Raw genomic sequence first — 11,369 nt, forward strand, 5'->3', positions numbered from 1 at the left:
ATAGCACAGGACCAGATCGATTTCAATATTCCTCTGTTTTAATGATTCTTTTAAAATAATTATTGATGCTTATTTTTTCCCTCAAATATTACTATGGTGCCATGTTGTTGTTTTTTTTAAAATCGGTTTATCGAAAAAAATGGCGTTTGTAGTAGTTTGGAGTGGTGGATTTGGGGCATTGAGTTGTTATCTATCGTTTGCGGAGAGAAGTGGGGAAATATGCAATAAAGTGGATTGTGATGGAATACTGTTTCAGTAACATCTTAATAGCGACACTGGCCTTCACTGTTGCTGCCATACTTTGTACCTGCTACAATAGTCGCGCAATAAAGTTCTTCTATGATGATGATTCACTGTGTTCTGCGGCTCAGAGGTTGTGGAAACAGCCTCTGGCTGTGCCTTCTTTCCTGCGAGCTGCTGTAGCTCTCTGAGTTTCTTTGCTGTTCTTAGGTCTCCAATTCCTTTGTTCTTGAGGTCTGTTTTTAGGACACTTAGTAGGTTTGTGCAATGTCTTCCTTTCCTGGCCTTCTATTTTAAGTTCTTCTATAACTACAGAAAATCGTCCTAATAACATTATGCATTGTGTTGATCCCAGCCGAGACGCTTCCATGTTGCCCAGTTTATGATCCCTTTTTAACGCCTTATAATACTACAAAATACCAAAAGTACTTAGTATTCTGAACTAATACATTATAAGTGGTAGTATTACTCGTCCACTCGTGGGGAATACGTGTACTAGTATATTATAGTTCCTCAGGAGTGGACGAGTCAGGACCTAATATAAAAATAAAAAGCGTGCATTGTTCTGAAGTCATTCATTTTGTAACTTTCTGCTATCGAAGCCCTGATAAAGTATGTAAACAAATTTCATTTCTTAGATGGTAACAGGCACTGACATTCAAGTTAGACTCTTTGGTACCAACTGAACTGAACATCATCCGTACACAGGGAAGACGACAGGAAGTCGCGCAAGAGTTCAGTACACCTTACCCAATCAGTACACTACCGGAAGTTGAAAGTCTCGAACTCCAGAACTAGTTTTGTAGGTGGCACTAGGAGCAGTCCATGTAACATAAGCCCTGGATCTCCAGCCCCTTCCTGCAGTCTAGGGACCTGTCCAGTGGGAGTGATCGATGCTAACAAAGTTACAAGCATTATTTAGTCAGCCTAGTAAAGTTAGTTGTACTTTGCCAATTCAACAGAACGCGCTTTGAGAGGGTTGGCCGGCCACTTAATCATTATAACGTTAGTGCTACAAGTACTAGTAACTATATCTCGTTGATATGTCATCTACAGGGGATCCAAGCCACTCTGAACTTTCTCACGTGCTGGATATAAAGTAATAAGTATTTCAGGGCCTATAGAATTATATGCATTGTCTGGATTTCGAGGCTAGCAAGGTCCAAAGTGCACATGTTTGATAGTTGGGTCAGTGCCAAGCCCTCCTTCCAGATTTTACTGTCACAGTGAGGAAAACACCGGAAACAGTCTGAGACTATAAAAGACACTTCGAACCGTTATTTGGGCACACTTTGGCGGCGTTGGACTACTTTTGACTGGCATCTTCTCACGGTAAGTTGCTTTTCTTTCATGTTTTCATATTGGAGGGATAGGTGATAAACGTGACCAGATTATCAATTACAGGCGACACATTTGATGTCTACCTCTTGGTGTCGTCAGTGTCCAAAAGGTAAGTTGGCCATTCTCAAGGATGAAAAATCATGCGATGTTTACCGGAACAACGTTTCGATGTTTGGTAGAACAGCGCTTTTGTTCTGTCGATCGTCTGATAATAAAAAGTGGGGATTTGTTAGATCACGTATCTGCTTCACGACAAACTGTGAAAATTGTCTGTTTGCCAGGCACGCCCATGATAGAGGTGGCCCTTGGACATTTCAATATTGTTTGCTTGGCAATATCAAAGTGGACAGACAGGTATATTCAGACAGAAGGGACTCAAGACTGTATGGTCTTCGTTTGCGTGGTCTCTTAAGGTTGTTCTTTTCTTTTCACGCAGGTGGGAACATTCTAGTTTTTCCTTTGTAACGTCAGGTGTTCTGCACAACGCGTGACCATGAGGCTCCTCTACCTGGTCCTCCTACTCGTCCCGGCCTGTGTCCTGGGTCAGTCCGCCTGTAACCAACTGAGCATGATCAGTAGAGCAGGCTGGGGCGCAGTTCCGCCCAGGGCCCGCACACCGCTCAGCCATCCCACCCAGAAGGTTGTGATTCACCACAGCGACAGCTACTGGACGCACGTGTTCAACTGGGGAGGGTACACAAGCCAGGGCGAGTACCGGGACAGAGTAAAGGAAATCCAGGAGGAACATATGGACAAAAATTGGGACGACATCGGCTACAACTTTCTCATCGACGGGTACGGCAACGTGTATGAGGGGCGCGGATGGGACAATAAGTGAGTTTTTGTTTCTCTTCAACATTAGCTATATAAGTATATTCCGATTTCAGAACGAACAAAAATTGAATGATTACATACAGGCGATCGCTTAAAAGATTATCTCCGTCTTCCTAGAAATCGATTCACATGAGAGCAAAACAGCTGAGCACATCGGTGCAGCTATACTTAGTCATTAATCAAACAATGGCCGCTAAGCAATGGCATATGTGCTTATGAGCACTGCATTGATACACCAGTCTTCCGCCAAGGAAACCGGGATAATCACTGAGGAAATTGGAAAAATTGTACTTTGCATTTGTATTAGGAGCTATCATCTACATTAGTTAATAAAGCCACACAGGGTTTGGAAAACCAGTCAGTTAGTAGTGTTTATGGAATGCCTTATTGATATCTGCACTATATAGTTCCATCATATCAACTTTCCACGATGGTACTTGTCAAACTAATAAATATGACGGTTCTTTCTTTTAGGGGTTCTCATACTCCCTGCTGTAACTCCATTGCCATCGGCATCAACTTCCTCGGGTACTTCGAAGACGACCTCCCGACAAGTGCAGCCCGGGAGGCCGGGAAGAACCTGATAGCCTGCGGGGTGGCGATGGGGAAGATCAGGAGCGGGTACGACATGAACTGTCACTCCGATCTCGGGGCCAGCAGTGGAAACACGGACTGTCCCGGTGCAGCTCTGTGCGGCTACGCTAGGAGGCACTTCACCGGCCTGTAGAGTAATGGAACATGTCATTGGCCGGGCACACATATTGGCCTGCTAAATGTAATTGTAGTACAAAGTTACCGCATCTTACTGTCCTGGTTTCCCTTTGTAGCTTCTGCTCATTTAGGTCCATACAATGTGCTTACTCACATCAGCTTGAAGATTAAACATTAAGAATTTCTGATGATGCTGCTGATTTTCTTCTTTGTACGGCTTTGAGCGTGTTCGCGTGCGTGATTGTGTGCGTGCGTGGTTGTAATTAAGGGCGCCCATGGGTGTAAGGAGGCGCGCGTGCGTGCGTGCGTGCCTACGTGCGTGCGTGCATGCGTGTGTGTGTGTGTGTGTGTGTGTGTGTGTGTGTGTGTGTGTGTGTGTGTGTGTGTGTGTGTGTTTGTATGTGTAAGATGGTAATCCTAGCAATATAAGTATTTTTAGATTTTCACTTTGCCTTTGACTGGCGATGGCCATGGTAGACTGTACTGTAGAAAATGTGAGTTATCTAATATGACATTAGCCTCATGTTAAAGAATTCTGACATTAAAAAAACAGGTGCCGCTGGATGAAGACTTCGATTTGGGTGAATTATTGAAGCGTTCGTGCACACCTGACACTGATCGAGTTTCAAGCGTAAACATATTAGACTGAGCGGGGTGAAAGATTTACAAATATCAAACAAATCAATGTTCAAAGTACACTTGCTTACACCGCACGTCTGCCGTCAGTACAAGTCGTCGTACGGGGTAGTTAAAGTTTAGAAGCTATGGCGGCATTTGAAACGGTACTGGGTTTTACCCTACAGAACCTGTTCCCTATCATGGTCACAGCTATTTTGGCTACCTTAGTTGTAGCAGCGGTTTATCTCTGGATGGACGCTCGCTTCCAGGAGAAAGCTTTGGCCCCTTTTCCGTGTCCAGAGAGACACTGGCTATGGGGAACAATGCCTTTAAAGAGGGTAAGTACTGCCAGACACATATAGTGATTCATTAGGAAGGTTTGTCTACATGTAAATGTCATATATAATATAGTAAATTAGCTATAGAAATACTTAAGAAGGATACTTTGAAGACATTTTTCTGTCACTTTTCTTTCAAAGAACGTTCTGCTTTGTATTTGAATGAAGTATGTAGGTTATGCAACGAACGTCAGCAAACATGGAAAGGACAGGATCGTACGATAGGTAAATATTCGTAACTGGGGCAGGGGTCAAAGTGGGATCACCTTTTGTTCAACCTCTTCCTAAAGCATCTGGGCACCTGAGCTGATAAAAACTGCCTCAGAAAACAGAATCCGTCGCTATGTAGACAGTTGTACCGTTCTGCTTCTCAACTCAAAGTACTGAAGACCCAAGATGTGTAAAATTTATCCATACGTTGTAACAGTAATCACAGTAAATTTTAATTTAACTACAATAAAACTAGATGAGACCAATTCAGTTGCCATTTCAAGTTAATAACCAGCATTAATTAACAGGAAAAACTACAACGGTAATTTGAATTTTATGTATTTATTGTTATTTCATGGTACAGTTTGCTGATCACCTGTATGCTATACTACATAAAGAATGATCTTTGCATATCTCAACATGGTATAATGAAGTGATTTGGCCGCTGGCTCTACCCTCCAAGCTGAGGTTGATTGGGAAGATTGTGACCTTCTTCTCATATGTCCCGTTTTCTAACGGACGGCGGGGAGATATGTGTCTGTTTTCCCGCAACCTGTAACTTCCTAGCCTGACTAAATCGCGCTCCTAGCGGCCGGTCCGACGGATACCGCCCCCTAGAAGGGGTCATTAACCTCCGCCAGCGAGAGCTTGTGTAAACACAGGCTAATAACTTCCGGCCTCTGTCATACTTCCAGATGACGGCTCATCCAGAGTACTTTCTACAATTCCTGACTGAACAGACTCGACGCTTTCCGAAATGTTTTCAACAGTGGGTAGGGCCGTTCCGTGGGATCCTGGTCGTAGTTCACCCACAACTTGCCAAAGATGTTCTGAAGACGATCGAACCAAAAAGCAGGGTCTACGAGTACCTTCGACCATGGCTAGGTGAGCGCCACTATGTCTGTTTTGGACGGGGACAAGGACATCGAAAATTAAGCATATATGTGAATAACAGATATCATTATCTATTTGTTTAACAGTTAAGGGCTACGTTTAAAAGTAAGAAGTAAAAGGAAAGCAGACAAAGTGAAGATTAAGAACTTCTAACTGTATGGTAGTTGCTACAGTGTGTGTTCAATGTTTGCTTTTTGAAAAGGGCATGGCTATTGACAGGATGTCAAAGTTTTCTCCGCATGGCTATTGACAGGATGTTAGAGTATTCTCTGCACTATTGACAGGATGGCCCTGTCAATAATGCAGAGAAAACTCTTATTGAGCGGAGTCACAGGAATCGCGTTGAATCAGAAAAGCCAAATGAATGAGTCGATACAATAGGTCAACGGGCAATGACGGGTAGTCTGGTCTACAAACCTTGCATGTGGAAGGCTGTTTGTTCAATTCCTGCACACTGCATTCTTTTTAACATCCATTTTTTAAAATTATCTTTATTATTTATTATCATCTTTTTATCATTATCATCCTTACTCGGGGATGTAAACAGTCTTAGATTCGTGCCATCCTACAGGATTATCATCAGCGTTAGGGTAAGGTTGACCGGATCATGATGTGTTTTCACAAGCCTTATAAAAAAAAACATCCTGTAAATAGTGTCATGATATTAGTATTGACAGAAACATCCTGTGAATAGCCTCGGCCTTTTGAAAAAGAGTCTTCTTTGGTCCTGTGACACCCCCCCCCCCCCCCCCCCCCACACACACACACCCTCAACCCACAACTCCAGGTGACGGTCTGCTCCTCAGTAGAGATGAGAAATGGAGGCGGAACCGAAGACTGCTGACTCCGGCATTCCACTTTGAAATCCTGCGACCTTACGTCAAAATATACAACCAAACCACAAACGTGTTTATGGTAACGTAAAACCATCTATTTACTGATATTCCGAACGCCATAATCAAGTCATTTATTACGCTATATATGCCATTTTTCCTACGCCTCTTCACAACCTATCTTACTAACTGACTTACTTACTAACTCAATGACTGACTTACTATCTAACTACTAATTTACAATGTAAAATACTAACTTTCGGACTAGGACTAAAGTGCTAATTTACTAACTTGCTTACTAACTCACTTACTAACCTGCTTGTTAACTTATTCACTAACTCACAAACTAACAAACCCCTTCTCTATCTAATTTGAACTATTAAATTGATCCCAGGAAAAGATGTCAAGCTTCGCCACTAAAGATGAAGCTGTGGAGATCACCAAACACCTGAGTTTGCTGACATTGGACATCATTCTGCAGTGTGCATTCTCTCAGAACATCGACTGTCAGCGTATCGGGTACACAAAAATACATAGACAGTTGTTACTGGCTTAAAAGCCCTCCCTCATTTTGCACCTAACAATAGGCAATTATCATGAAGGATAATGTCTTGGAGGAAAAAGTACCGTTACTACTGATAATGTACTTACCTACAATGTTTGTTTTATCTTTTACGATAAACACACGACTATCACAAGAATGCCAATGTTTGCGATCAAATGTGACCGGCCCCTTGGCGACAAACACTATATTTTTTCTGAACCTCCACTGTCATGTATTACATCTCGTTAACCTCGTTAACACTGACCATGAGTGTATCAAAAGGTCCTTAACCATGGCGTGTTCTTCCATGGCAGGGACACACATCCGTACGTCGCTGCAGTGCGAGTCCTGTCAGAGCTGGTCATGTTACGTACACGGTATGGTTCATCATAAAGTCATATGCTATAGACAGACTTCACTTTGAATAGTGAGTAAAGATGCATATATAAACATAGTGAAAGCTTTCTCTTAAACTGTTGTGGGATTCATCCTTTTTGTAGGATCCAAGCTTACACTATTGAAAAAGACACCATTACACTCACGGAAAAGGTGCAGAAGTATCTAATGTAGTAGCCAATCATCCTAATCAACATGCTATCTACCAGCAGATGTAAGTGTAAGAAATGCTGGTTAAACAAATTGCACATTTCCACGACTTATTACAAAAGCAACTTTTTCTTTTTCCTTTAACCTTGATTTAAGACTATATCGTCATAGAATCATTACGTTGTTTCGCCCTTGTAGGAAACCTTGGATGCATTTATGGCCGATGTATCGACTGACATCTGAGGGTCGAAAGTTCGTTGAACTGTACAACCTTGTCCATCAAGAGGCTAATGTCATCATCAAGGCAAGAAAAGAAGTTCTGGTAAGTGTGGAACTCGTTATCTCCAAGTAGGTAGAAGAACGTTATGTTACTGACTTCCGGGCTTCTCTGACTCGCTTTAAGGGATATGTAGAAACTGCACCAACAGACGGCTTTCGATGACATTTCGACTTGTGGTTATGAATTTGTGTTCTGCGTCGCAAACTGCAAGATGCAAAATATATTTCTCTACAGAACAGGGAATGTACGGAAAAGATGGGGCGGAGGTCTCGGTATTTGGATTTCTTGGACATCCTGTTGACTGCACGAGACCCGGATGGAGACGGGCTGACTGATGAGGAAATCAGGGCGGAGGTGGACACTTTCCTGTTGGAAGGTCATACTTAATGTTGTGTTTCCTACTTTATTAAACGTTGATACACACAATGCCGTGTTTTGCACCTGGGACAAGGAAACGGTGTCAAAACAGTCAGCACCAGGGGCAGGGAAACATAGTCAGCACCAGGGACAGGAAAACATAGCCAGCACCAGGGGCATGGAAACACAGTCAGCACCAGGGACAGGGAAACATAGTCAGCACTAGGGACAGAGAAACACAGTCAGGGACAGGGAAACACAGTCAGCACCAGGGATAGGGAAACACAGTCAGTACCAGGGACAGGGAAACACAGCCAGCACCAGGGACAGGGAAACACAGTCAGCACCAGGAACAGGGAAACACAGTCAGCACCAGGGACAGGGAAACTCAGTCAGCACCAGGGACAGGGAAACATAGTCAGCACCAGGGACAGGGAAACACAGTCAGCACCAGGGTCAAGGAAACACAGTCAGCACCAGGGACAGGAAAACAGTCAGCACTAGTGACAGGGAAACACAGTCAGCACCAGGGACAGGTAAACACTTCATCTTCTCGAAGGCTGCAAAGTCATTTTTTAATAAAGACCGCTTATTACCCAAAATACATTGAAACTTAAAAGCTTTTTGACTGTTAGTCATTAATAGATCAGTCTTTCCACGAGTCTATATAACCTCCGTGGTCTTTCCAAACTCTTCAAAATGTGTAAAGTGGCAGTGCAGTAAAGTGCATTCATAATTAGCTTATCTGGTTTTTGTTTCAGGTCACGACACGACAGCCAGTGGCATCTCGTGGAGTCTGTATTGCCTGGCTAAACATCCGGGACATCAGGATCGTGTAAGGGAAGAGGTGGATGTGGTTATGGCCGGCAAGGACGAGCTGATATGGTAATAGACTCAGTCGCGGTGCGGTGATTGTTAACTTTTAGATTTAGTCTCCACAATCGTCGTCTTTAACTGTGTTGAGAAAGCAAGAAGGTTCATAAGCAGGAAAGAGGAAAGAAGTAAGAAAAAGATTCTATGTAGTTGGAAATGTGTATTAGCGCAAGTATAGGTAAGAGTATATGTATTTCTCCATATATTCTCTTGACTACAGGGAAGACATCTCTAAACTGAAATACCTGACGATGTGTGTGAAGGAAGCTATGCGCCTATATCCTCCCGTCCCCATCGTGTCACGGAAGATCACGCGAGATTTCAATTTCGCGGGACATCGGTTCCCGGCCGGAGCAAACCTCGATGTGAACGTGTGGTGTATTCACCACAACCCGGCTGTGTGGGGTGAGGATTTCATGGTAAGGGCAGCTTAAGTGGCTGGAAATTTGAAGGATGACAGACCACAAACAATAGTGTCTGAGGAAAACTTATTATTACCCTGCTACAAGCCTTAATTAAAATGAGCTAACGAAAGGTATATTCAGTTTCTTATGTTGCTAAAAACTATTATCAGCATTGTGACTGTGTGTTACAAGTTGAATACACGTCTACATGTTTGCTTCAGGACTACAATCCTGATAGGTTTTCACCCGAGAACATGAAGAAGATGGGCGCCTATGATTTCATTCCGTTCTCAGCTGGACCAAGGTTAGTCCTTAATGTTTTTTTGGACAAAATTTTTGTTTGTGATCTTTGTTTTTCAATGCATTTTGGTATTCCGAAACAAGGGGACTGAACCAAGGGACATGTTACGTAACAGTGTCTTGGGCCATGGTGTTGAAGACTTAATGCACTGCTGTACGTTAAAACTATTTGCATCATAGAATATAAAGACAAACGACATCATAACATAATAAACATATCATGTGTTATCCTCGTTAAGGAATGTTTGCGTACTTCGGCGAGCTAAGAGCACTATCAATTAAACCGTATGTTTACTATACAATCACAGAAACTGTATCGGCCAGAACTTTGCACTGAATGAAGAGAAAGTGGTCATTGCCAGGATACTACATAGGTATGTTTGCATTTGTCGTCATGTATAGCCTCACTATTATGGGCTATCCTTTGACATTTTCTCATAATGATAATACAGCGCCTAATCGGCCTTTTCTGTATAGTGGTCACCTGTCCATTGTGGTCAAATTTGCCCAGTCTCTTGACCGAGAGCTATAGACAGGTTTGGCTGTATCAATAAAACTATGCCCCCTTATTTCACAATCAATTGCTTAATTGATCATTACATATATGCATGTACATGTATTAACATCAGTTGATCATTATGGCCTGGGCGAACCTCGAGTAAAGTTACACTGACCTATTTGGTGCCGACGATGCGAACGGGGTTGGTAGAGCCTCTGAGCCTGTAAAAATGCCCTTATGGGCTTTCGTTAAACACGTTGCAATGTTGATGATGGACTTGACGAGATAATACTTAGTGCAAACACATACAGTCTCTTTCAATCTACCACTTTCACTCTCTCTCTCTCTCTCTCTCTTTTTCTCTCTCATTCAGTCTACCTAACGTTACGTTACTCTATCAGGTTCAAGGTTGAGCTCGTTCCCGATCACCCCGTGGCCCCAACAGTGGAGATCGTCACCAGGGCAATCAACGGCATCAAGGTGAAGTTCATCCCGAGGGACTAGAGCGCTGCTGGACCATATCAGAGGGAGAGCTCCGAGCGCGGAAGATTTGTCCAATTCATATGGTGCAGTTGTTTTTGCCTTTGTGCTTTAGAGTGGCTAACTACTCTCCAAACAGAGGAATGGCTCCGGCTGGTTTTTGACGTGTTTTTATGCGTTTTTGTCGGGATTTCTATTTTGTCCAGTTTTCTTCATGTTGCCAAGCCCAGCCGGAGTCATTCCTCTGCTTGGAGAGCATGGCTAACAAAAACCGATCACTTAAAAAAATAAAGAATACACGATGTAATAAGTTAATGCAGTATAAACGATGTTCTATTTTCTGTGTAGACACAAAATGTGAAAATGGTACTTGGCTTTGAAGTAAAATCAATGTAATTTAAGTTAGCAAAAATAATGTGGTTAAAGTAAGTTAGTGAAGAATTGGGTACAGTACAGCATAATTGGGTAAAGTATTTTTTTAAATCAGGGGAAGTCTGTCAATCTCGAACTAGGATGAACTGAACTAATGTATTCAAAGATTGAAGTGGGTCAAGAATGGATAAAATAGTGTTGATAGAATAACGTGGTAAACAAATGAGATAGTGAAGATATATACATACTTATGTGGAAGATATATACATGTGTATCATATAATGGGTTATGAGTAGATATGATAATCATTGATGCAAGATGTGTTACAGATAGATAAGATACTGAAGATGTAACTTTGACTTACTGCCTCATTCTTTGCCGAAAACATTCAAAGGAAACAAATACTATGCGTTGTCTGAAAAGGTAGACATTAGATTCGTTCTACAAATCCATACCGCTTTGAATTCATTGCTATTCAATTAATTTCATTGTTTTCAATTTCCTCTCGGTGTCTTGCATATCTTTATGATATTTCTCTTTATGAACAGAACTTTACACTCAGGTAATGTTGAAAGCGGCCTCGACTTGTTTACGTACAAACGTCACAGTATGTTTGCCCTTGAGGTCGTTGCGTAGCGATGCCTAGTTCAGCAATTGAAAATGTTCTTCCAGCCGTCAGAAAAAAAATGTCTAAG

General features: G+C 42.3%; 2 protein-coding genes across 2 annotated transcripts; both read left to right on the top strand.

Annotated features, from left to right (window-relative positions):
- Window positions 1–1,449: 1,449 nt before the first annotated feature.
- On the top strand, window positions 1,450–3,314 carry LOC136444665 (peptidoglycan-recognition protein SC2-like). The gene is made up of 3 exons (XM_066442342.1): window positions 1,450–1,572; window positions 2,018–2,415; window positions 2,890–3,314. Exons 2-3 carry the CDS (start codon window positions 2,075–2,077, stop codon window positions 3,140–3,142), a joined length of 594 nt encoding a protein of 197 aa, XP_066298439.1. The 5' UTR covers window positions 1,450–1,572; window positions 2,018–2,074; the 3' UTR covers window positions 3,143–3,314.
- A 505-nt stretch (window positions 3,315–3,819) lies between these two features.
- LOC136444657 (cytochrome P450 4A25-like) lies at window positions 3,820–11,298 on the top strand. The gene is made up of 12 exons (XM_066442331.1): window positions 3,820–4,082; window positions 4,988–5,177; window positions 5,974–6,101; window positions 6,414–6,538; window positions 6,878–6,940; window positions 7,308–7,431; window positions 7,624–7,765; window positions 8,508–8,631; window positions 8,840–9,038; window positions 9,245–9,327; window positions 9,632–9,697; window positions 10,224–11,298. Exons 1-12 carry the CDS (start codon window positions 3,891–3,893, stop codon window positions 10,324–10,326), a joined length of 1,539 nt encoding a protein of 512 aa, XP_066298428.1. The 5' UTR covers window positions 3,820–3,890; the 3' UTR covers window positions 10,327–11,298.
- The last annotated feature ends 71 nt before the right edge of the window (window positions 11,299–11,369 follow it).

Source organism: Branchiostoma lanceolatum, chromosome 1, assembly GCF_035083965.1.
Source record: "Branchiostoma lanceolatum isolate klBraLanc5 chromosome 1, klBraLanc5.hap2, whole genome shotgun sequence".
NCBI lineage: Eukaryota > Metazoa > Chordata > Leptocardii > Amphioxiformes > Branchiostomatidae > Branchiostoma > Branchiostoma lanceolatum.